This window comes from Ranitomeya variabilis, chromosome 2 (assembly GCF_051348905.1).
Source record: "Ranitomeya variabilis isolate aRanVar5 chromosome 2, aRanVar5.hap1, whole genome shotgun sequence".
NCBI lineage: Eukaryota > Metazoa > Chordata > Amphibia > Anura > Dendrobatidae > Ranitomeya > Ranitomeya variabilis.
This window is the reverse complement of record NC_135233.1, coordinates 674666032-674693535: the sequence shown is the minus strand read 5'-3', so window position 1 is coordinate 674693535 and position 27504 is coordinate 674666032. Positions and strand designations below refer to the sequence as shown.

At 44.2% G+C, this 27504-nt stretch overlaps 1 protein-coding gene across 2 annotated transcripts in view; it reads left to right on the top strand.

The window, feature by feature from the left end:
* The window catches only part of PEX7 (peroxisomal biogenesis factor 7), a 280910-nt gene that overhangs the window by 170498 nt on the left and 82908 nt on the right, over positions 1 to 27504 (top strand). For both annotated transcript variants that reach the window (XM_077289287.1, XM_077289286.1), the window contains one exon: positions 15588 to 15643. In XM_077289287.1, the coding sequence (XP_077145402.1) occupies positions 15588 to 15643 (56 nt within the window). The remainder of the gene's footprint in view (positions 1 to 15587; positions 15644 to 27504) is intronic.

Below are 27504 nucleotides of genomic sequence, written 5' to 3'. Positions count from 1 at the left end.
ACCATGCTCTGAGCATGTTGTAACAAGCTTGCTAGCTCTAGTGACCCGGATCTTGTCATGGCATTGATCAAATGGCAGAAGGGGCCCCCTCTCTCTGCATGCCTTCTAAAAGTTGCAATCTCTATCGATCACAGGATTTAGAGGGTTAAACTGCCACAAGCGGTGTGGCATCGAGTGCTGGGTGTCAGCTGTCATATAATCTGAACACCCGGTGGCAATTGGGCGAGCACAGCTCCTGTGCTTGCAAAATCACCATGATGTATCCATATGTCCAAGGTCGGTAAGTACCTAACAACCTGGACATGTGGATACATCAGGGTTCTTAAGGGGGTTAAAGCTTCAATTAAAAGAAAAAGAGATTTTCCAGGAAATACATTTTAGTTGAAGGGTTCGGAATAGTTAAAAAGAGAACTAGAAGAAGTGATATTCTCACTGATCCTCTGCTGCTTCCCTTTTGTCCCTTTCCTGGTTCCCTTTGTACTCTGTTTTTTGGCCCCAACTGGACACACTAGTATCAGGTGCAAAAGCCCTTCCAACTCAGCATTGACCTTCCATAGCCAGTTTGGCTGAGCAGGTATAGTTTCCTTTTTCATTAAGAAATAAAGTATCCAATCACAATTTGTTGTAAGATTGAAAATAATAATTTTTAAAGAGAAACTGTCACCAAAAAACAACTTTCTTCCATATTTTCTTACATGTGTTCCATATCAGTGTAACTATAATTTTATAAAAGTGATTTGAGTCGGTTTTTATTGTCCCCTGTCTTGTGATCGCTGTTATTCACCGAATAACGGCGATCGCAAAAAAAAGTCAGATTTCCCATTCATTTCTCTCTCCTCTGGTATGATCTAGCAGAGCAGAGGAGAGAGAAATGGGGTCCCCTGAGAATCACCCCCGGTACTATCGCCTTCCCCGGACCCTCTGGCTCTGTCCCCGGGCCCTCCACGTCATCTTCCCGGAAGAAAATGAAGGGTGCATACCCAGTGCGCCTGCCAAGATGTGCTGGCCAGCACCCGCAAACAATAGGAGATTTTTCCTATTCGTTCATTTTGATCACTGTGATAGACCCTATCACAGTGATCGACCCTATCACAGTGATCAAAATTAAAAAAAATAGTAAATAAAATCCCCTTTATCACCCCCTTAGTTAGGTGAAAATAATAAAATAAAAAATGTATTTTTTTTCCACTAGGGTTAAGGTTGGGGCTAGGGTTAGTGTTCGGGCTAGGGTTAGGGTTGTGTTGGGGTTTGGGTTACAGTTGTGGTGTTGGGATTACGGTTGTGGTGTTCGGATTATGGCTGTGGTGCTGGGGTTATAGTTGTGGTGTTGGGGTTATTGTTGTGTTGGGGTTACGATTGTGTTGGGGTTACGATTGTGGTGGGGATACAATTGTGTTGGGGATACGATTGTGTTGGGGATACTATTATATTGGGGATACGGTTGTGTTGGGGTTACAGTTAAAGTGGTGGGGTAAGGGTGGGGTTGGAGTTTAGGGTTGTGGTTACGATTGGGATTAGGGTTACGGTTGGGGTTAGGGTTGCGATTAGGGTCAGGGGTAGGGCTGTGTTAGGGTTGTAGTTAGGATTGGGGGGTTTCCATTGTTTAGGCCTCCAAACACGACATGGCGCCCACTATTGATTCCAGACAAATTTTGCGCTCAAAAAGTCAATGGTGCTCCCTCCCTTCTGAGCACTGCTATGCGCCAAAACAGTGGCTTTCTCCCACATATAGGGTATCGGCATACTCAGGAGAAATTGCAAACCACATTTTGTGGTCCAAAATTATCTCCCAGTACCCTTGTGAAAATAAAAAAGTTTGTGTCTAAAGTAATTTTTTTGTGAAAAAAGTAAAATGTTCATTTTTTCCTTCCACATTGCTTTAGTTCTTGTGAAGCAGCTGAATGGTTAATAAACTTCTTGAATGTGATTTTGAGCACCTTGAGGGGTGCAGTTTTTAGAATGGTGTCGCTTTTGGGTATTTTCTGTCTTATTGACCCACCAAACTCACTTCAAATGTGAAGTGGTCCCTAAAGAAAATAGTTTTGTAAATTTTGTTGAAAAAATGAGAATTCGCTGATTAACTTTTAACCTTTATAAATTCCTAACAAAAAAATTATGTTTCCAAAATTGTGCTGATGTAAAGTAGACTTGTGGGAAATTTTATTTATTCTGATTTAAGGGCACAAAAATGAAAAATTACAAAATTTTCACAATTTTTGCCAAATTTCTTTTTTCTTTCCTAAATAAATGCAAGTTATATCGAAGAAATTTTACCACTAAGATGTATAGTATGTACATTTTACCACTACATGTGTAAGTATAATATGTCACGAAAAAACAGTCACAGAATCAGTGGGATACGTTGAAGCATTCCAGAACTGTAACCTCATAAAGTGACAGTGGTCAGAATTTTATAAATTGGCTTGGTCATTAAAGACAAAATTGGCTCTGTCACTATTTGGTTAACTCATCTGTCCACAAAACTTGTTTCCAAAATGCATCAGGCTTGTTTAGATGTTCTTTTGCATACTTATGATGCTGAATTATATGGTTAGGACACAGGAGAGGTTTTCTTCTGAGGACTTTTCCATGAAGGCCATGTTTGTGCAGGTGTATCTGTTCTACTGTTTAATCTACCACAACTCCAGAGTCTGCTAAATCTTTCTGAATGTCTTTTGCAGTCAAGCAGGGGGTTCTGATTTTCTTCTCTAGCAATCCTACGAGCAGCTTTCACTGAAATTGTGCTTGGTTTTCCAGATCTTATCTTGACCTCCACTGTTCCTGTTAACTGCCATTTCTTAATTACATTTCAAACTGAGGAAAAGGCAACTTGAAAGCGCTTTGCTATAATCTTATAGCCTTCTGCTTTGTGGGCCTCCACCATTTTCAGAGTGCTAGGCAGCTGCTTAGAAAAACCCATTGCTGCTGTTTTTTGGCACAAGGTTAGAGGAGGCTGGGTTTTTATAAAGTGGGGAAAATTGGCATCACCTGGCCTTTTCTAATGATGATAGTGAACAAGCCATAACGCTAACAAGTTAATTAATGTCTGAAACTTTGGTCAAAGTTATCTGAGGACACAAATATCTAAGGGTGCCTAAACTTTTTGCATCGGCTCATTATCCTTTTTATAATTTTTAAAATGTAATAGATGTAAATACACTGCACAAAAAACTAAAGGGAACACTTAAACAACAGAATATAACTCCAAGTAAATCAAACTTCTGCGAAATCAAACTGTCCACTTAGGAAGCAACACTGTTTGACAATCAATTTTACATGCTGTTGTACAAATGGAATAGACAGCAGATGGAAAATATTGGCAATTATCAACACACACTCAATAAAGGAGTGTTTCTGCAGGTGGGGACCACAGACCACATCTCAGCACCAATGCTTTCTGGAGGATGTTTTGGTCACTTTTGAATGTTGGTTGTGCTTTCACACTCGTGGTAGCATGAGACAGACTATACAACCCACACAAGGAGCTCAGGTAGTGCAGCTCATCCAGGATGTCACATCAATGCAAGCTGTGGCAAGAAGGTTTGCTGTGTCTGTCAGCGTAGTGTCCAGAGGCTGGAGGCGCTACCAGGAGACAGGCCAGTACACCAGGAAACGTGGAGGGGGCCGTAGGAGGGCAACAACCCAGCAGCAGGACCGCTACCTCAGCCTTTGTGCAAGGAAGAACAGGAGGAACACTGCCAGAGCCCTGCAAAATGGCCTCCAGCTGTCCACAAATGTGCATGTGTTTGCACAAATGGTTAGAAACTGACTCCATGAGGATGGTCTGAGTACCCGAAGTCCACAGATGGGGGTTGTGCTCACAGCCCAACACCGTGCAGGAAGCATGGCATTTGCCACAGAACACCAGGATTGGCAAATTCACCACTGGTGACCTGTGCTCTTCACAGATGAAAGCAGGTTCACACTGAGCACATGAGACAGACATGACAGTCTGTAGATGCCGTAGAGAGTGATCTGCTGCAACATCCTTCAGCCTGACTGGTTTGGCAGTGGGTCAGTAATGGTGTGGGGTGGCTTTTCTTTGGAGGGCCGCACAGCCCTCCATGTGCTCGCCAGAGGTAGCCTGACTGCCATTAGGTACCGAGATGAGATCCTCAGAACCCTTGTGAGACCATATGCTGGTGCGGTTGGCCCTGGGTTCCTCCTGATGCAGGACAATGCCAGACTTCATGTGTTTGGAGTGTATCAGCAGTTCCTGCAAGATGAAGGCATTGAAGCTATGGACTGGCCTGCCCGTCGGGTGGATTAAGGGTAGCCAGGGCCCCGGGCTGTTCAGACACTGTGGGCCCCCCCGGTCATGTGACGGGGGTCATGTGACGGGGGTCATGTGACGGGGGGGGGGGTCATGTGACGGGGGGGGGGGTCATGTGACGGGGGGGGGTCATATTATAACCGAACCAGATTATTCCAGAAAAATGGCCGGGCCCTACTCTACTGTAACCTATTAAATATTTGTTAAAATCTGCAATATAATTTAGGTATATTTTGACCAATAATATCACATACAAGGAACAAATACCACCGCGCCATGACCAGACCACAAATTACAAACACAGTGATCGAATAATATCACATACAAGGAACAAATACCACCGCACCATGTCAAGACCACATATTACCACCACTTGGTGACCAAATAGCACATTCAAGGGACAAATACCACAACACCATTTCCAGACCACATATTACCACCACATAGTGACTGAATACTACAATACTGATCAGTAATAATGAAAAAAAACAACTCAATACTATCACCATAAGTGCCAGTATTCACAGGAGAGCTATACTTAGTATGCAGTGTCTGTGTAGAGGTAATACAGAGATCACTGGTGACATTATACACAGGAGCTCTGTATATAGTGTATAGGTAATACAGTGATCTCTCGTGACATTGTACACAGGACCTCTGTATATAGTATAGTGTCAATGTATAGGTAACACTGACTCACCAATGACGTCTCTAGGTGAAGTCCTTCATCTTTCATCCAGCACAGACCGCCATCATTTCTTCCAGCCAGGACTCGTTTCTGCAGGAAATAACAGAGTTATCTCGAGCTCTGCTTGCAGAACACATTACTTAATTTTTCACAACTTCTACATTACACATGGAGAAAAAAAGGCGATATAGAGTCACTCTGCACAGTAACAGGACCGCCCCCCCATTTAAAACAGTATACTCAAAAAATAAAATAAATACATCACTGCAGTAATAATATCCCTTAATTAACCCCTATGGTAATAATATTCCCCACCCTGGCCCCGTGTGTCTCATTCCTGGCTCCTGCCATATGTTCTCCCATCCTGCACTCATGAGTATCCATTCTACTCCATGTGATCTCCCCATCCTGCCCCATCTGTCTCCATCGTATTCTCCTGCCCCATGATCCAATCCTGCCCCATGTCTTTCATTCTGCCCCGTGTCTACATTCTGCCCATGCCTCCAGTCCTGCCCCCAGTGTGTCCAGCAATCTGCCCCAGTGTGTCCAGCATATTACCCCCAGTGTGTCCAGCAATCTGCCCCAGTATGTCCAGCATATTGCCCCAGTAACCAGCAATCTGCCCCAGTGTGTCCAGCATTGCCCCAGACAGGGTCTCCAGCAATCTGCCCCAGTGTCTGACTCCAGCATATTGCCCCCAGACAGTGTGTTCAACAATCTGCCCCAGTATGTCCAGCATATTGCCCCAGTGTGTCCAGCATATTACCACCAGTGTGTCCTGCAATCTGCCCCAGTATGTCCAATTGTCCAGCATTGCCCCCAGTGTGTCCAGCAATCTGCCCCATTGTCTCCAGCATATTACCCCCAGTGTGTCCAGCAATCTGCCCCAGTATGTCCAGCAATCTGCCCCAGTGTCTCTAGCATTGACCCAGTGTCTCCAGCAATCTGCCCCAATGTGTCCTCCAGCATTGCCCCAGTGTCTCCAGCAATCTGCCCCAGTGTGTCCCCCAGCATTGCCCCAGTGTGTCCAGCAATCTGCCCCAGTGTGTCCTCGAGCATTGCCCCAGTGTGTCCAGCAATCTGCCCCAGTGTCTCCAGCATTGCCCCAGTGTCTCCAGCATTGCCCCAGTGTCTCCAGCATTGCCCCAGTGTCTCCAGCAATCTGCCCCAGTGTCTCCAGCAATCTGCCCCAGTGTCTACAGCAATCTGCCCTAGTGTCTACAGCAATCTGCCCTAGTGTCTCCAGCAATCTGCCCTAGTGTCTCCAGCAATCTGCCCCAGTGTCTCCAGCAATCTGCCCCAGTGTCTCCAGCAATCTGCCCCAGTGTCTCCAGCAATCTGCCCCAGTGTCTCCAGCATTGCCCCCAGTGTGTCCAGCAATCTGCCCCAGTGTTTACAGCAATCTGCCCCAGTGTCTACAGCAATCTGCTCCAGTGTCTACAGCAATCTGCCCCAGTGTCTACAGCAATCTGCCCTAGTGTCTACAGCAATCTGCCCTAGTGTCTACAGCAATCTGCCCTAGTGTCTACAGCATTGCCCCAGTGTCTCCAGCAATCTGCCCCAGTGTCTCCAGCATTGCCCCAGTGTGTCCAGCAATCTGCCCCAGTCCCCAGTATTTACAGCAATCTGCCCCAGTGTCTACAGCAATCTGCCCCAGTGTCTACAGCAATCTGCCCCAGTGTCTACAGCAATCTGCCCCAGTGTCTACAGCAATCTGCCCCAGTGTCTCCAGCATTGCCCCCAGTGTCTACAGCAATCTGCCCCAGTGTCTACAGCAATCTGCCCCAGTGTCTAAAGCAATCTGCCCCAGTGTCTCCAGCAATCTGCCCCAGTGTCTCCAGCATTGCCCCCAGTGTCTCCAGCAATCTGCCCTAGTGTCTCCAGCAATCTGCCCCAGTGTCTCCAGCATTGCCCCAGTGTCTACAGTCCACCGTTAGCTTATAAAAAAAAAACGCCGCGAGCTCCCTCCAGCAGCGCACACTCGCCGGCGACTGACAATGACGTCAGACGCCGGCGACGTGTGAGCTGCGGCCGACTTCAGCTGCCAAGCTGCCAGCCTCCAATTGGCTGGCTGGCGGCTGTTGTTAACTATTGAGGTGCGGGCGCGCGCGCGCACGCACGTCAATAGGAAAGCGCCGGAAGGGGCCCGGTGAGCAGATGAGAAGGGGCCCGATGCGGACCCCCTCTCTCTGCCCACCGGGTCCGGGGGGCGGGGCACATAAATGCCGGCGGGCCGGGCATTCAGTCACACTCCGGCGGATTATCAGAGGGTCAATCTGCGGTGGCCCAGGGCCCCCCCAAGCCACTGGGCCCTGGGCTACCGCCCATATTGACCCTCTGATAATCCGCCCCTGGTGCCCGTTCCCCAGACTTGAATACGATTGAACACTGGGACATCATACCTCGCACCATCCGACAACGTCACGTTGAACCACAGACTGTCCAGGAGTTGGCGGATTCTTTAGTCCCGGTCTGGGAGGAGATCCCTCAGGAGACAATCAGGAGCAAGCCCAAGCATTATAGGGAGATCATACAGGCACGTGGAGGCCACACACACTACTGAGCATCATTTCCTAGTCTTGAGGCAAGGAAGTTGGATCAGCCTGTAACTTCATTTTCCACTTTGATTTTGAGAATCATTCCAACTCCAGACCTCTGTGGGATATTAGATGTGATTTACATTGATCATTTTTAGGTTTTATTGTTCTCAACACATTCCACTATGTAATTAATAAAGATTTACAACTGAAATATTTCATTCAGTGATATCTAGGATGTGGGATTTTAGGGTTCCCTTTATTTTTTTGAGCAGTGTATATAGCGTATTTACTCAAGTATAAGCCGAGTTTTTCAGCACATTTTTTTGTGCTGAAAAAGCCTTCCTCGGCTTACACTCGAGTGAGGGTCCAGAAGATGGTAGGGGGAGCGGCAGTGGCGGAGCAGCAGGTCACAAGAGGCAGGAGCCGGCTGCTGCGGCTAACTCCTGTGCCCACTGCTAAAGGGAAATTAATATTCACTTCGCTCTCAGACTTCCTGCAGCTGCTGGGCAATCATGTGTGTCAACCAAAGAGAAATGAATATTCACATCTCTCCATCTTCATGGGAGTGGAGAGACGTGAATATTCACTTCTCTTAAGTAGTGGGCACACCTGACCGCCTGGCGGCTGCGGACGACACTGTGTGCACTAGTTAATAGCAATGAATACTCACTGCCCTTTACGCACATAGTTCCGGCGTGGAGAGCAGTGAATATTCCAGCAGCTGATCTCTGCTTGTGAGCAGCACAGGATAGGGATGAAGAGCCATGCAGACTAGGATTGGGATGAAGAGCCATGCATACCAGGATAGTGATGAAGAGCTATGCAGACTAGGATAGGGATGAAGAGCCATGCAGACTAGGATGGGGATGAAGAGCCATACATACCAGGATAAGGATGCGAAGCCATGCAGACCAGGATAGGGATGAATAGCCATGCAGACTAGGATTGGGATGAAGAGCCATGCAGACCAGGATAGGGATGAAGAGCCATGCAGACCAGGATAGGGATGAAGAGCCATGCAGACCAGGATAGGGATGAAGAGCCATGCAGACCAGGATAGGGATGAAGAGCCATGCAGACCAGGATAGGGATGAAGAGCCATGCAGACCATGATAGGGATGAAGAGCCATGCAGACCAGGATAGGGATGAAGAGCCATGCAGACCAGGATAGGAATGAGGAGTCATGCATACAAGGATAGGGATGAGAAGCCATGCAGACATGCAGACCAGGATAGGGATGAAGAGCCACGCAGACCAGGATAGGGATTAAGAGCCATGCAGACCAGGATAGGGATGAAGAGCCATGCAGACCTGGATAGGGATGAAGAGCCATGCAACCCAGGATAGGGATGAAGAGCCATGCAGACCAGGATAGGAATGAGGAGTCATGCATACAAGGATAGGGATGAGAAGCCATGCAGACCAGTTTAGGGATGAGGGGACAATGCATAAAAAGTGCATATTTTAGGCAATGGTCACAAGAGGCAGGAGCCGGCTGCTGCGGCTAACTCCTGTGCCCACTGCTAAAGGGAAATTAATATTCACTTCGCTCTCAGACTTCCTGCAGCTGCTGGGCGATCATGTGTGCCCACCAAAGAGAAATGAATTTTCACATCTCTCCATCTTCATGGGAGTGGAGAGACGTGAATATTCATTTCTCTTAAGTAGTGGGCACACCTGACCGCCTGGCAGCTGCGGACGACACTGTGTGCACTAGTTAATAGCAATGAATACTCACTGCCCTTTACGCACATAGTTCCGGCGTGGAGAGCAGTGAATATTCTGGCAGCTGATCTCTGCTTGTGAGCAGCACAGGATAGGGATGAAGAGCCATGCAGACTAGGATTGGGATGAAGAGCCATGCATACCAGGATAGGACTGAATAGCCATGCATACCAGGATAGTGATGAAGAGCCATGCAGACCAGGATAGGACTGAATAGCCATGCATACCAGGATAGTGATGAAGAGCCATGCAGACCAGGATAGGGATGAAGAGCCATGCAGACTAGGATGGGGATGAAGAGCCATGCAGACCAGGATAAGGATGCGAAGCCATGCAGACCAGGATAGGGATGAATAGCCATGCAGACTAGGATTGGTATGAAGAGCCATGCAGACCAGGATAGGGATGAAGAGCCATGCAGACCAGGATAGGGATGAAGAGCCATGCAGACCAGGATAGGAATGAGGAGTCATGCATACAAGGATAGGGATGAGAAGCCATGCAGACCAGTTTAGGGATGAGGGGACAATGCATAAAAAGTGCATATTTTAGGCAATGTTTTTCCTGCCAAGAAATACCGTATTTTCTGCTGTATAAGACGACTGGGCGTATAAGACGACCCCCAACTTTTCCATATAAAATATGGAATTTGGGATAAGCCCGCCGTATAAGACGGGGGTCATCTTACACGCCCAGTCATCTTATACGACGTGTGGTTCCCAGGGTCTGGAGGAGAGGAGACTCTCCTTCAGGCCCTGGGATCCATATTCATGTAAAAAATAAAGAATAAAAATAAAAAATATGGATATACTCACCCCTCCGACGAACCCTGGCTGTCACCGCTGCAAGCGTCTGCCTCCGTTCCTAAGAATGCAGAGAGTGAAGGACTTTCGATGACGTCGCGGTCACGTGAGCGGTCAGGTGCAAGGTACTGCAGTGCACAGGCGCCAGGCCTCTCTGACCTTTCCTGGCGCCTGCGCACTGCTGTACTTTGCTCTGCCCTCAACAGGGCAAATCAGTAGGCTTGCGCCGGAGCCGCAACAGGAAGCAAAAGAAGAGAACGTCATCGTATGTAGATGGGAGGCGCCGGACCGGACAACGACGTCCATCGGACCAGACCGCATCGGGACCGCCCCTGGGTGAGTATAATCTAACTTGTTTTTCTCATCTTTCAGGTTACATAGGAGTCTTATCTATAGCATTATAGAATGCTGTAGATAAGCCTCTGATGGCGGTGGCCTTAGCTTATAGGCCTAAAATGGGGTGACAGATTCCCTTTAAAGGGAGACTGTCAGCTTAGGATGATGGTTCAAACCAAATACAAGTGCTCGGTGCACCCTTGGTTTGGCCAAATATTTATGTGCATCTTCCCACCTGCTTGTTTTCCATCTATCGCCCATCCTTCTCTCATTTGGTTGACAGCTCTGGCTTTATAGAGCCAAAGAATGACGAAAAAGCTATGTGGTAAGGTGCATATAAATGTGTGGCCACTCCAAGGGTGCACCGAGCACCTGTACTTTGCCTGAACCGTCATCCTGGCAGGCTCCCTTTAATGTGAAGCTGCAATGCCATACACAACCTGAAGACTGCTATAACACTTTATTTTTTTATGAAAGTAACTAGGTATGTTTTTTTCCACCCTGGACAGTTCCTTTATTTGTTTTGTGGGATTTAAAATATTATAATCACAGGTGAGTTTAGAATAGAACAACCATGAAGATAAGCCTAGTGCAAATAATCAAACATATCCCTACAAACGACCCCAATAACCAAAATCATTTTGTGAGTATATGGTATTATATGACAGGTCTAATAGAAAAGAAAAATGATGCCAAATGTAATTAAGAAAGGCTATCACACCATACCCCTAATGCTATTTGTTTATAGTTATTGATAAAATGTTTAATTGTAAAGCACACAATATTTGTCATTGTCACTGTACATCACATGGCCGCACTCACATGACATGGGGGGTATACCACCAACGTACTAATTTTACACCACGCTAAAGGCATTGCAGCTGTCAATACATAACTTATCAGTTGTAGGCAAAATAATAACAGATTTATTACTTTGTTTTAGCATTTTACTTTAGGCATTTCAAAATGGGATATTAAAGGAACATTAACACACACTTTTTTAATATGTACTTGAATTTGATTTATTTTAACATGTTGACATTGAGATTTGGTAATGAAAACATATACTACTGGGCACTAAAAAGGGTTATCCGCTTTCAAATTATTTATAAAAATATGCAGCAAGCTGTGATATAAAAAATAACAAATATATTTAATCATAAAAGCAGTGCTACGATCCTTAGCCTCTTCCTAACTTTGACTGAAATGTTGATGGAGAGACATACAGCTCTGGCATAAATTAAGAGACCTCTGCAAAATTTTCAGTTTGTCTTTTTTTCTCTTTATAGGTATATTTTTGAGTAAAATGTAAATTGTTCTTTTATCCTATAAACTACTGACAACATGTCTCCGCAGTTTCAAGCAATAAAATTTGGAGTTATTGTATGAAAATGAGAAATAGTCAAAATAACAAAAAATGCATTGTTTGCAGACCTCAAATAATGCAAAAAAAAAAAAGAAAAAAGTTCATAATCATTTAAAAACAACAATACTAATGTTTTATCTCAGGAAGAGTTCAGAAATCAATATTTTGTGGAATAACCATGATTTTTAATCACCACTTTCATGCGTCTTAGGGCTCATTTCCACATGCAAGGCACACGTCCGTATCTCGCATGTGGAAACCAAGCTGTGGAGCCGGCACTCCAGAGCGGAGCGTACAGCCGCATAGGAACACATGGAGCTGCACAGCTCCGCTCCAAAGTGCCGGCACCAGAGCTTGGTTTCTACATGCGAGATACGGACGTGTGCCTTGCATGTGGAAATGAGCCCTTAGCATGCTTTCCCCCAGTCTTTCACACTGCTTTTGGGTGACCTTATGCCACTCCTGGTACATTTGTTTGATGGCTTGTGACTATCCATATTCCTCTTGATTACATTTCAGAGGTTTTCAATGGTGTTCAGGTCTGGAGATTGAGCATGACAGAGATTTGATGTGGTGGTCCTTCATCCACACCTTGATTGACCTAGCTGTGTGGCATGGCGCATTGTCCTGCTGGAAAATCCAGTCCTCAGAGTTGGGGAACATTGTCTGAGCAGAAGGAATCAACTGTTTTTCCAGGATAACCTTGTATGCGGCTTGATTCATACGTCCTTCGCAAAGAACAACCTGCCCAATCCCAGCCTTGCTGAAGCATCCCCAGATCATCACCGATTCTCCACCAAATTTTAGTGGGTGTAAGACTCTGTGGCTTGTACACCTTCATGTCTCCGTCTAACCATTAGACGACCAGGTGTGGATCTGGGGATGCTTCAGCAAGGCTGGAATTGATTTCTGAACTCTTCCTGAGTTAAAACATTAGTATTGTTGTTTCTAAATGAATATGAACTTGGTTATTATGCATTATTTGAGGTCTGCAAGCAATGCATTTTTTTTGTTATTTTGACCATTTCTCATTTTCATAAAATACAAAATGTATTGCTTGGAACGTCGGAGACATGTCATTACTTTATAGAATAAAAGAACAATTTACATTTTACTCAAAATATACTTATAAAGAGATAAATCAGACAAACTGATCATTTTTCAGTGGTCTCTAGTGATGAGCGAGTATACTCGTTGCTCGGGTGATCTCTGAGTATTTGTTAGTTCTCGGAGATTTAGTTTTCATCACCTCAGCTGCATGATTCACGGCTGCTGGACATCCTGAATACATGTGGGGGTTGCTAGGGAATCCTCACATGTATTCAGGCTATCTAGCAGCCGTAAATCATGCAGCTGCGGCGACAAAAACTAAATCTTCGAGAACTAACAAATACTCAGAGACCACCCGAGCAACGAGTATACTTGCTCATCACTAGTGGTCTCTTAATTTTTGCCAGAGCTGTATAATCAGTACTGTTCATCAGCAGCCTCCATTGAATGAGGTCCTATACAAAAGATCGACTCTCTTGTATGTGTGCGATCCTTTTTCTTTAACAGATCGGACATGGAAATATTATATCGTATGGCTGTTATTACGTACCCTTGGCCCAATTTGTCGACCAAGTTCAAACATTTCAGTGAGTGGGTCCATGATGGGAACAGGAAACACTTAGATGATATATCTATGTTGCATCCACGTGCTTCCATGTATAAGCACAGATTGGAGTGTTGCTCTAGTAATTACAGTCAGAGATGCTCTAGTAATTACTGGATTAAATGTTTGCTGCACTTTCTAAAAAGAATTAGAAAATGGCCTACCACTTCAATAAGAGCATGACTTCTTCAGATTCCTTATAATGTCCAATAATAATCCACCACACCTAATCACACAACAGTACTGCAGTAAGTGAATGACCTTTATAAATATGCAACATCCAAAAGTGACACTATCAGTAACAGAAATGACAACGTTTATAGGTGAATGTGTCAGCCGGTTTTTGCTACCCTATCTTAATGCAGCATAATGTGGGGGCAGTGACTCTGATTCCAGTGATGTGTCACTTACTAGGCTGCTTACTGCAGTTTTGTAATAAAATGACTTTTATCTGCTGCAGATCTAGCAGTTCTCCGAATGCTGCAATTTGTATATGCCCACCCACGCCACTGATTGGCAACTCTTTGTGTACACTGTATATGAGCAGACAGCTGCCACTCAATGGTGGAGTCAGGGTTATACAGAGCTCAGGAGTATCTTTGACTGCCTGGCAGAAGGATTACTAGCCCTCTAATTTTACTGTCCTGCTGATAAAACACTGATTTTATAAAAACTAAAGCAAGCGGCCAGTAAGTGATACATTGATGGAATTGTGGTCTCTACCACTTTGTTATGCTGTGCTCAGATTAGGTGGCAATTACCTGGTGAAAAATTCCCTTTAACCCCTTCACCCCTGGCCATTTTCCATTTTTGCATTTCTGTTTGCTTTTCTTCTTCCCAGAGCCATAACTTTTTTTTATTTTTCCGTCAATATGGCCACTTGAGGCTTGTTTTTAGCGGGACGAGTTATACTTTTGAACGACATCATTGGTTTCACCATTTAGTGTACTGAAAAACGGGGAAAAAAAATTCCAAGTCCGGTGAAATTGCAAAATTTTTTTTTTCTAACATGTTCACTAAATGCTAAAACTGACCTGTAAATATGATTCTCCTGGTCATTACTAGTTCATAGACACCAAACATGTATAGGTTCTTTTTTATTTAAGTGGTGAAAAAAAATCGAAAGTTGGTTTAAAAAAAAAGTGTAATTTTCCGAGACCCGTATCTTCTCCATTTTTCGTGATCTGGGGCTGGGTGAGGGCTTCTTTTTTTGCCTGCCAAGCTGACATTTTTATTGATATCATTTTGGTGTGGATGCAATGTTTTTATCTCCTGTTATTGCATTTTAATGCAATGTTGCAGCAATCAAAAAAACGTAATTCTGGCGTTTTGACTTATTTTCTCGTTACTCCTTTTACCTATCGGATTATTTCTTTTTATAAATCGCTTGATTCTGAACGCGGCAAAAACAAATGTGTATTTTTTTTCATTGTTTTATTTACAATAGGGCGAATGACGGATGATTTGAACTTTTATATTTTTTTATTTCTTTAATATTTTTAAAAACATTTTTTTTTTACTTTACACTTGCTTCAGTAGTCTCCATGGGAAACTAGAAGCTGCAATCATCCTATCGCTTGTTCTACACAGAGCAGAGCTTCAGCCTTGGCTCATAGCTATGCGGTCCTGACAACCACAGAGGTCTCCTGCAGACCCCGGGTTGTCATGCCAACCCATCGGCGGCCTGCGGTCATGTGACACGGTCGCTGATGGGCGGGATTACTGACGTGCTTCCGGCGTGATCGTGTTCAATGTAGCTGCCAGAGAGATTGACAGTGTCTTTTAACAGGTTAACAGCCGCGGGTGGAATCGCGATCCACTTTTAGGGGCACATATCGGCTGTTTAAATCAGTTGACATGTGCCGGAAAAGATGTGGGCTCAGTGTCTGATCCCACATCAAAGGAGGAGACCCGACATGCGCCGTATATGTATGGCGCATGTCGTGAAGGGGTTAAAGTCCATACCATATATTCACTAATTGTGTTGCGGTCAGCACAGTGAGTCCATCACATTTTCCAATAGTTTGCAGACAAGAAGAGATACCGCTAGGAGTGGATTCTTCGTTGAAGCATACAGTTTTTCTGAGTATTTATTGCATCCTTAGATTTCTTGTGCTATTTCTTGTCTGTTGTGGTATTATAAAGGCAGTTTCTGGGTGTCCCTACCTAATTCTGTTTTTGCTTTTTTATTTTCCTTATAGTTTTCTCCCTTTCATGCAAGTATTTTGGGATCGTGCTCCTATGATTTCACTGTGAGGTAAGATTCTATATGACTGCTTATTTTATTTATTTTTTTGTTTTACAGTAGTACGTCAGTCTTCTGCGGACTTCTTTTGCTCAGATAATGATAGCTCATCAGCTTGTTTCATCCCAGCTCAGTTGCAGTTATACATTTACACTATGTTCCAAATTATTATGCAAATTACATTTTTATCAGATTTTCCTAAATGGTCGGTGCAAATGACAGTCAGTCTAATAAAAGTCATCATCACCCGTTAGATTATACATCGAATTTTATTGAAGAAACCTCCCAATGATAACAGTATAATCTCCAAAATGAATAAAAACTCAAAATGCACTGTTCCAAATTATTAGGCACAGTAGAATTTCTAAACATTTGATATGTTTTAAAGAACTGAAAATGCTAATTTGTGGAATTTGCATCATTAGGAGGTCACATTCACTGAACAAAAAAGCTATTTAACTCCAAAACATCCTAACAGGCCAAGTTACATGTTAACATAGGAACCCTTCTTTGATGTCACCTTCACAATTCTTGCATCCATTGAACTTGTGAGTTTTTGGAGAGTTTCTGCTTGTATTTCTTTGCATGAAGTTGGAATAGCCTCCCAGAGCTGCTGTTTGGATGTGAACTGCCTTCCACCCTCATAGATCTTTTGCTTGATGATCCTCTAAACGTTCTCTATAGGGTTGAGGTCAGGGGAAGATGGTGGCCACACCATGAGTTTATCTCCTTTTATGCCCATAGCAGCCAATGACTCAGAGGTTTTCTTTGCAGCATGAGATGGGGCATTGTCAGCATGAAGGTGATTTTGCTCCTGAAGGCACGTTTCTGCTTTTTAGACCATAGAAGAAAGTTGTCAGTCAGAATCCTTATATACTTTGCAGAGGTCATTTTCACACCTTCAGGAACCTTAAAGGGCCTTACCAGCTGTTTCCCATGATTCCGGCCCAAAACATGACTCCTCCACCTCCTCGCTGATGTTGCAGCCTTGTTGGGACATGGTGGCCATCCACCAACCATCCACTACTCCATCCATCTGAACCATCCAGGGTTGCTCAACACTTATCAGTAAACAAGACTGTTTGGAAATTAGTCTTCATGTATGTGTGGGCCCAATACAACCATTTCTGCTTGTGAACACTGTTTAAGGGTGGCCGAATAGTAGGTTTATGCACCACAGCAAGCCTTTGAAGGAGCCTACACCTTGAGGTTCGAGGGACTCCAGAGGCACCAGCAGCTTCAAATATCTGTTTGCTGCTTTGTATTGGCTTTTTAGCAGCTGCTCTCTTAATCCGATGAACTTGCCTGGCAGAAATCTTCCTCATTATGCCTTTATCAGCACAAACACATTTGTGCTCAGATACAGCCACAAATCTCTTAACAGTACGATGATCACGCTTATGTTTTTGGAAAATTTCTAATGTTTTCATCCCTTCACCAAGGCATTGCACTATTTGATGCTTTTCAGCAGCAGAGAGATCCTTTTTCTTTCCCATGTTACTTGAAAACTGTGACCTGCTTAATAATGTGGAACATCATTTTTAAGTAGTTTTCCTTTAATTAGAATCACCTGGAAAACCAATTATCACATGTGTTTAAGATTGATTTCAGTGATCCATTGAGCCCTGAGACACAATACCATCCACGAGTTTATTTGAAAAACAAAACAATTAAATCTTTATGACACTTAAATCCAATTTGCATAATAATTTGGAACACAGTGTAAAACATTTATTTATGGATGTATGCGATCTGCAGTCTAGCAACTAATCCAGCTCTACTATTTAGGCTTCTTTCACACTTCAGTTGTTTGGCGTCAGTCTGCTCCGACATAGTGACGGATCCGTCACAATTGTTGAGAAAACGGTTCTAACGGATCCGTTTTTTTGACGGATCCGTTACTTGGGGGTTGTGTGGGAAAAGTATCTACTTTTTGGAGCATGCGCAATTGAAAAAGCAGATTGGGGTGACGGATCCGCCGAAATGACGGTTGCGACGGATCCGTCGCCCATAGGCGGCCATTCTATGGAATGGCGGACGCGACGGTTACGTCGCGAACCGCCATTTCGGCGCAGACAAAAAACGTTATAATGTCCATCAATGTCTAGATGACGTCCGCCAAATCTCGACGGATCCGTCGCATGGCGGATGGAACGGACGACCATCCGCCACAATCCGTCGCTAATGTATGTCTATGGGAAAATAGCGGATCCGCCAAAAAAAAATGGCGGATCCGCTATTTGAGGAAAATGGCGGTTTCAGACTGACGCCAAAAGACTGAAGTGTGAAAGAGGCCTTAGACAGTGTGTTCGTCTTTAACTTCTGTAAAGCTTCAGTAGCATCGTACGCAGTGACCCACAAATTCACACAAAAGTCTCTTTTAATGTGTTTCTTAACAGCATTAAAGTCCAATTCACATAAATGCATATAACTTCAGTGGATGTTATCAGTGACCAGTTTACACTAGTTCAAAGCAATACATATCACATGGCTTTAGATTTGCAGTCCCTAAACAGGCCAGACTTCCCTTGTCCAGTTTCCCTGGGCGACTGCATGCCATCTCACAGTCTCTATACGTCTCCATACACACAGCCTCATATGTTGCAGACACTACACACGCCAGCCTTCCTCTGACTAGTTCTCGTGGGGGTCCTGCATCGCTGTTTCACAGTCTCTTTGCAGACTCTTTACTCACACAGTCGTACACAGTTCAGGATATCCTCCGGATAGCAGCCGGGCACCATATCCACCTGTTTGCAATCGTTGCACATGCTAGTTCTCTTTCATGCACAGGACATCCACCTCCGGGCACAGGACTGTCCACATCCGAGAGCAGTACCATGGACGACTTGCATCTCTGTGTACGTTGCGGGTGCCAGGCTATTCCGCTGCCCTGGGTGCTGGCTCTGCTGGCCTGTGCCTCCATGCACTCTGCAGACCAACACGCACCAGACTGACACTGACGTGCACCTCGCACACCTGACACGACCCGACACACCCATACCCCTTACTGCAGGGTTTTTAAACACACAAACCTGTGGCCTTCAGCCACCTGGAAAACCCAGACCGGAAATCCGTGACTCTCATGCACATCTATGGACATCCGTCTGCATGCACATTCTGGGGAGAACAAACAGCGCCCCCTAGCTGTATCAGAGGCCACAGCCTCACACGTCTTATGAACCACAAGATGATATCATCACCTACTAAATCCTTTATAGCAGGTCTTTGACTCTTCTTCACCAAACTGTCCTCTTTTGGTCATTTGTATGCCCTTCATGCAGTTGAAGATATAAGTTTAAATTCATGTAAATGAGCAATAATTTAGCACGTGAGTCCATACATTTACTAGCTACAGATTTGAAAAATAATTTTGTGTAAGCCTGCTTGTCTTAATACATAAGTGCTGTGCATATGTCTATGCTGCAGCATTAGCCTGTATCCCCTGCTTACTGCTTGTAAAGAGTTGACCAAGGGACACATATCACAAGCAGGAGGCATTTGTGACAAGCTGAATGTATACATATTTATGTGCTAATAAAGATGATCATATAGTTAAATCTTGAATTTGTAAGAAAAATTAGACGAGAACCTCAGTGGTATATTTTTGTGTGTGCTAAACTTCTGTTTGCTATATGACAAGGAATTGTGGAAGGTATATTGATAAATTGTGGCTATTAGCCTGTACATTCACATCTATTTGTGGGAAGAAGTTAAAGTAGTTGTGGAACCACAATGATCCCTTGCAATTATATGGGAGGAGATTTTCCATCATTAATATTGCTGACCCATATGAAGGATAGGTCATCAATATTATAGATTGGCTAGGCTCTGACACTCGCACCCTCACCCATCAATCGATACCATCTTTCGCAGCTGCAGAATGTAAACAGCTCCATCACATTGCCTAGTGGCTGCTCCCAGGTACTGCAGATCACTACTTACTCATTTGAACTGGTAATAGCTGTCATCAATATGGTAGCGAATAAGGCCTTTAATTCTTTAAAAAAATGCTTTGAAGTTATAGATGTACTGTAACCACTCCATGAAAACTGTTATAAGACATCCTTTTTGACACCGTGTTTTTCAACACCATAAAAATGTTTGCAGTGTTCAAATTGTTTCTCTTATGTAAGAACTCGGTTAATAAAGCTCATAATTGACAATTACCGTATTTTTCCGACTATAAGACGCACTTTTTTTCCTCCAAATTTGGGAGGAAAGTGTGGGTGCGTCTTATAGTACGGATATAGCATGTGGGGAGGGGGGCAGCAGCGAGTGGGATCGCAATGATATCCCACTTCAGGATGTCCCCGCTGCCGGAATCAGCTGCTGGGGAAACCACATCGCCCCGCTGATTAAGTGCAGTGAATATTCATTAGCGGCTCCCCGCCCACCGATCAGCTGAGCGGTGAGCGGGGAGCAGCAAATGAATGCTGCACTTAAGCAGCCACACACAGTTTCCCCAGCACTGATTCTGGGGAGAATCTGTGTGTCCGGGGGAGGAGGAGGCAGCAACAGGGGCCAGGAGATCACTGCATACCTGCCTGTGCTGGACGCTGAGCTGTCTGGTGCACAGGGAGGACCTGTGTGATGTCAGGAGTGGGCGGGCTGGAGCATCACATGGCAGCCCAGAGCCCTCCCTCTTCTGACATCATCACAGGTTCTTCAGACTCCCACCTAGAATCTGCAGCTTCCTCTTATGTCCTGCGCTGTGGAAAGGCAACAAGAGAGAGGGCTCTGTGTGTGCAGCCATGGGATGCTCCAGCTTTTACCTCACCACAGGCTGGCTCCCACAATTAAGAGGTTAGTCTTTACAAAACACAATACAGCACTCTGCCACTCCTTTGGTGAACTATAACTCCCAGCATGTCATAGGATCTGCAGGACATGCTGGGAGTTATAGTTCTCCCATGGGATTTTAAAGCAGCACTCCAGTGTTATTTTGCAGTGCTGGAGTGGTGCTTTCACTATAATCCCTGTGCCCCCATTCTTATTCTCACCCTCCAGTGTCTTCATATAGTACTTTACAGACACCACACTGGTCCCGCAGCTTCCAACATAATAACGTACTATTATATATAATGACACCACATATAATAGTATGTTATTTATGTTATTAAATATTTTACCACATTTTTTTTGCTTCAAATATTTTTTTCCCTATTTTCCACCTCTAAAACCTGGGTGCGCCTTATAGTCCGGTGCGTCCTATAGTCCGAAAAATACGGTACTAGTGGATTGTTAAAGAGACTTAACATTTGGTGGGCTTTATGAGGAACTTGGGGCCGATATGTTGTTCTTGCACTAGGGCCCTCTGGTGTCTGTTCAACCATTAGTCATAAAGCACCATTTTGCACTTTTATAGATAATTGCCTCAAGTCCATGCATTGCTTGGTTTTCTAGCTGGAAGCAGTATGTGAATAGCATCTGTCACATGAGACTTTATCTTGCATTTGGAAAATTGTTGACATTCATTTCTAAATAAAATAATTAGTCTGAGTGACTTAATCATTCAGTTCAGGGACGTCAGCATTTTTTACTAATTACTAAAGTGCACAAATAACATTTGTCATTTAGTGATTTTTTTTCGGAACTGCAGGATACCTCCATTAAAACAATTAGTTTGTTAAGCATCGACTTGTGTGCAATGCTCTGTGCACCCCTCAAGTACTGACTGTTCTGCAGTGAGTAGCATGTCTAGCAGCTTGGAGCATTCAGAGCTCATGACTGATTAACCCTGGACTATTAATGTTGGTCCTGAAAGCTATGGCTATGATTAATGTGCTATCCCAGGTCCCATCACTGTAATTCCTTTTATCCACCCACAGTACTGTAAGTGGTTAAACATGGGGAGTTTATTATTTTTCTTGATTAATTTTACTTTTTTGTGTGATAAAGCTATGCTAAACTCCTGTGTTTGTATTGCCATATAAAAGATCTTCTATATTGCCTCTAGCTGGGGCCAGACATGCAGTAAAATATTTATTCCGATGGAAATCACTGACCACAAGCCACACCATGTCTAGGTGAATTACGTGTCTTGACACAGAAAGCATTAGGTTATTGAAACGAATGCATTTTGTTTGTCAGGTGATTTATACAGCGGTGCTTGAAAGTTTGCGAACCTTTGAGGTCCATATTTCTGCATGAGTTTGACCTAAAACTTCATAAGTTCTTATGCACAAGTTCTAAAAGTAGATATAGGCCCAAATAAAACAAGAGTCAAAAATAATACATTTTTTAAATTTTTTACATGAGAGAAATGATCCAAGATCACTTCTTTTAGTGCCAACAGTATGGGAACCATTAGGATTAGAGTATATAGCATAAAGTGCAAAGCTAAAATCTAGGTTTGTGCCCCTGTCAGACAGACTGACCCTGGCAACCCCACACTCCTGACCTTACAGCAAAGTTTGGGCACATTAGGGACTGATTAGTAGACAATTTTTGAAGGTGAAATTAGGGCCTGGTGTTTTCAATCAGTGGGATGACAGTAAGGTGTGAGTGGGAGACCTGTTTTTATTTAAAGAGCAGGAATCTATCCAAGTCTGATCACTACATCACATATTTGTGAAAGTGTATAATGGCACAAACAATAGATTTCTGAGGAGCTAAAAAAAAAAAAAGATTCGCTGATTCTCATTAGGACGGAAAGGGTTAAAAACCATCTCTAAATAGTTTGGACTCCTCTAATTCTCAGTCAGACAGATTGTTTACACATGAAGGAAATTCAATTACCGTATTTTTCGGATTATAAGATGCTCTGGATTATAAGACACACCACAAATTTTGAGGAGAAAATAAGAAAAACATTTTTTTTTAATAAAATGGTGGTGCTTCTTATAATCCATGCATCTTATTGCTTACCGGGAGTAGTGGCTGCGGTGAAACGGGGTCGCTGCTGGAGGAGGCAGGAGTGGGGTGATGCTGCAGGCTGGGATGAGGGGGTGTTCTGATGTGCGGCGCACTGCTGCGGGGGTCTCCGGTGCCGCTTCGGGGGTCTCCGGTGCTGCACGGGGGTTTCCAGTACTGCGGGGGGGCTCTGCCGACATTTTGAAAGGCCAGAGTCTCCCACAGTTCCATGGTTTCCTGTGCCGTGGACTCCAGGAAAATGGCCGCCGGGGGGGTGGCGCATTCGGGAGATGAGATCTCAGTGCTTAAATCTCATCTCCCGAGATCTTGGTGGCGAGATCTCCATCTGCGCATGCGCCACCCCCCTGGCGGCCATTTTCCCGGAGTCCACTGCACAGGAAACCATGGAACTGCGGGGGGCTCTAGCCTTTCACAAAATGTCAGCAGAGACCCCGCAACGGCACCAGAGACCACCGCTCTGCACCGTCGGGCACCCGCTGAACCGCCGGGCACCCCCTCATGCCAGCCTGTGGCCTGCAACAACGGTACCTGTAAGGTGTATACACTTTATAAGATGCACCCCCATTTTCCCCAAAAACTTTTGGGGAAAAGAGTGCGTCTTATAATCTGAAAAATGTGGTACATCATTACCCTCTCTAGTAGTGGGTGACCAACAAAGTTGCTTCAAAGAGCCGAGCATACAATATTCTGCATTGTCACTAAGAAACCGAAGGTAAATTCTAGACAAATAAAGGCCTCTCACACATTAGCTAGTGTTGATCTTCATGAGTCCACCATCAGGACAACACTGAACAACAATTGTGTGCGCATGGCATGGTTGCAGGGAGAATCCCTGCTCACCAAAATCAGCAGTGCTTAGGTCTACTTAGCATAGCCTGGACATGCTAGAAGGCTACAGGGACAATGTTTTGTGAATAAGACCAAAATAGTGCATTTTGGGTTAAATGAGGAGCGTTATGTTTGGAGAAAGAAAAAAGCATAGCATTACAGCACAAAGACCTTATGCCATCTGTGAAACATAGTTACATACAAGTGCTTCTCATTAAATTAGAATATCATCAAAAAGTTAATTTATTTCAGTTCTTCAATACAAAAAGTGAAACTCATATATTACATAGAGTCATTACAAACAGTAATCTATTTCAGTTATTTATTTCTGTTAATGTTGATTATTATGGCTTACAGCCAATAAAAACTAAAGCCAATAAAAACTCAAAAGTCATTATCTCAGTACATTAGAATAGTTAACAAAAAACACCTGCAAAGCATTGCTAAGCATTTAAAAAGATCCCTTAGTCTGTTTCAGTAGGCTCCACAATCATCGGGAAGACTGCTGACTTGACAGATATCCAGAAGACACACTCCACTAGAAGGGTAAGCCGCAAAAGGTCATTGCTGAAGAAGCTGGCTGCATATTTATAAAAAGTTGAGTGGAAGGAAAAAGTTTGGTAGAAAAAGGTGCACAGGCTACTGGGTTAACCTTAGCTTTGAAAGGATTGTTAAGAAAAGGCCATTCAAAACTTTGGGGGAGATTCACATACCAGATCAAGCAGATGACCTCCCCTGGTTTGTCCATCTACCAGCTGAGAGAGGTATTGTCCTGAACTGTGGATAAGAACTTGTAGCTTTTAGCAAAACCAGAAGATTCTATGTCCAATTGAATGTCTGGACAGTTAAAATCCCTCATTATAAGAACCCTATTACTATTTTCTGCCTTTTTAATTTGTTTCAGCATTTCAACCTCTATCTTTTGGCTTTATAAGGAGGCTTGTAGCAAACTCCAATTAGCAGCTTTCCATTATTGCCATTCCAATGTATATTTACCCATAGTGACTTTGCATTGCTGTAACTCCCCCCAATGTCTTCATTGAGCACAGGTTTTAAGTTGGATTTTGCGAAGATGCACACCCCTCCATCTTTTTTTTTCTTTCCAGTCCTTTCTAAATGTAGTGTAACTCTCTACGTTTGTTACCCAGTGATGGCTTTCGTCAAGCCAGGTTTCCGTAATGCCTACAACATCGTATTCTGTGACTGACATAAGAGTCTCCAGTTCATTCATTTTTCTTTATAGACTTCTTGCATTTGCCAGCAGACATTTAATATTATTAGCACTTTGTTACTCCTACTCAGCTCCCTGCTTTCCTTGCATATTCCAGCCCCCTTAATTCTTCATTTACCCCTAGCTTCTCTCCTAGTTCACTGTAAGCAATTTTAAGGACCATTCAGCGCCTTCTAACTTTGTCATTGGTACTGATGCGTTTTCCCCAGCGCTACCCAGCAATCTGTTTATTCGATCCGCAATATGTTGAACCCGAGCACCCGGCAGACAACACACTGTTGGGCATTCACGGTCTTGGCGGCAGATGAGCCTGTCTGTCTGCCTAATTATAGAGCCACCTACCACCAACACCTGTCATGCCTTTGCTGCACTCCTAATTCCCTTGTTTTCCTGGTTTTTAGGAGCAGCACCCTGCTGTAGTGATCCCAGTCATGGGCTTGCATTCCTAATATCAGCATATTTACTAGGTTGTGCCAGATCAGGACTGGGCTCTCTGGCACTTTTCCCCCTACCCCTTCTTGTAACATTTATCCAGCTACGTACTTCTCTGTCCTGATCTTCCCCACCTCCACCCTCCTCCATATCACTGGCCCAGCCAGCGCAAGCTCAGTGAGCGCTAAACTCCTCTCCAGGTTTGCAATGCTCCTGAGTGTTTCAAGCTGCACATTCAGATTCATTACTTGGGCTTACAAACATGTAACTTGCTAACATCAAGTGCAGATATATTCACCCTTAAACGGCTGTTCATGGCATACATACATCTCACAAGATGCACACCTGGTAGCATTATCCATGGAGCACATATTAAATGGGGATAAACCGTACAGATAAAAGCAATGGAAAGCTAGTAAGGAAAGCACTAAACTATGCTCTTGTATTAAACTATGATATTGCGTTTGACTATGTACTTATCTGCAGTCCAAGACTTAAATTAGGCAGCCCTCTCTCCGCTCAGCAACCCTCAGAGTATCTGAAATGTGGTGGTATCATTATTTAGGCATATGTCGTTACATCTGGGCCAGGACAGCTTGTCATCATCATTGATTCAACAATAAATTGTGAATTATACCAGAAAATTTTAAAGAAAATGTTTTTGATCTCTGTCCATGACAATTTGGAACCTATATGAAAAAGCACTGACGATAATGTAAAAATTACTGAAAACATTCACTGTAATGTCAAAATGACTTGCTCTGCATATGTTCCATCTTTAATTTATTTAAAAGGGAATCTGTTACCCCAAAATTCGTATATGAGCTAAGGCCACCGGCATCAGGGGCTTATCTACAGCATTCTGTAATTCTGTAGATAAGCCCCTGATGTATCCTGAAAGATGAGAAATAAAGGTTATATTATACTCACCCAGGGGCGGTCCCGGTCCGATGGGCGTCGAGGTCCGGTCCAGCGCCTCCTATTTTCATAAAATGACGTCCTCTTCTTGTCTTCTTGCCGCGGCTCCAGCGCATGCGTTCTTTGTCTGCCCTGTTGAGGGCAGAGCAAAGTACTGCAGTGCGCAGGCGCTGGGAAAGGCTGCACATGTCTGCACAAACGGTTAGAAACCAACTCCATGAGGATGGTCTGAGTGCCCAACGTTCACAGATGGGTGTTGTGCTCACAGCCCAACACCGTGCAGGATGCTTGGCATTTGCCACAGAACACCAGGATTGGCAAATTCGCCACTGGTGCCCTGTGCTCTTCACAGATGAATGCAGGTGCACACTGAGCACATGTGACAGAGTCTGGAGACGCCGTGGAGGGTAATCTGCTGCCTGCAACATCCTTCAGCATGAACGATTTGGCAGTGGGTCAGTAATGGTGTGGAGTGGCATTTCTTTGGAGGGCCGCACAGCTCTCCATGTGCTCACCAGAGGTAGCCTGACTGCCATTAGGTACCGAGATGAGATCCTCAGATCCCTTGTGAGACCACATGCTGGGGCGGTTGGCCCTAGGTTCCTCCTAATGCAGGACAATGCCAGACCTCATGTGGTTGGAGTGTGTCAGCTGTTCCTGCAAGATGAAGGCATTGAAGCTATGGACTGGCCCGCCCATTCCCCAGACCTGAATCCGATTGAACACATCTATGACATCATGTCTCGCACCATCCACCAACGTCACGTTGCACCACAGACTGTCCAAGAGTTGGCGGATGCTTTAGTCCAGGTCTGGGAGGAGATACTTCAGGAGACCATCCGCCACCTCATCAGGAGCATGCCAAGGCATTGTAGGGAGATCGTACAGGCATGTGGAGGCCACACACACTACTGAGCATCATTTCCTTGTCTTGAGGCATTTCCACTGAAGTTAGATCAGCCTGTAACTTAATTTTCCACTTGATTTTGAGCATCAATCCAACTCCAGACCTCTGTAGGATATTAGTTGTGATTTACTTTTATAATTTTTAGGTTTTATTGTTCTCAACACATTCCACTATCTTTTAGTGCAGAGGCGCTAGACTTCGGTACTTAAAAATGCAATTTTGTTTTTACATGTATTGCTTTCAGGTTCCCCTTACCAGTCTATAGTGAAAAAAAATGCATAGTTCAAGAGAGTCTTTAAATGCACTGTGGGCAGGAGTTCTCATGAAATCACATCCATCTTGCTGAAACAGTTAAATGCAATGGATTTTCTGCTCCTGGGAAGATGGCCTTAGACCAGGGGTGGGCAATTAATTTTCCTGAGGGGCCACATGAGAGACTGTGACTGTTGCCGAGGGCCGAACCAATAGGCTGAAAATTATTCAGTTCAATATCAATATATTATAATTAATTATTGAAAATTATATTATTATTAATTGTATCACTTAATATTGAGCAGAATGTGTATGCTAACATCCTCCTATTTATCATTTGAATCCAAGTACAGCCCCTTCTGTATATCGTATGAGCCCCTCACTGCCTCTTATATACTGTAAGAGCCCCCACACAGCCTCCATATATAC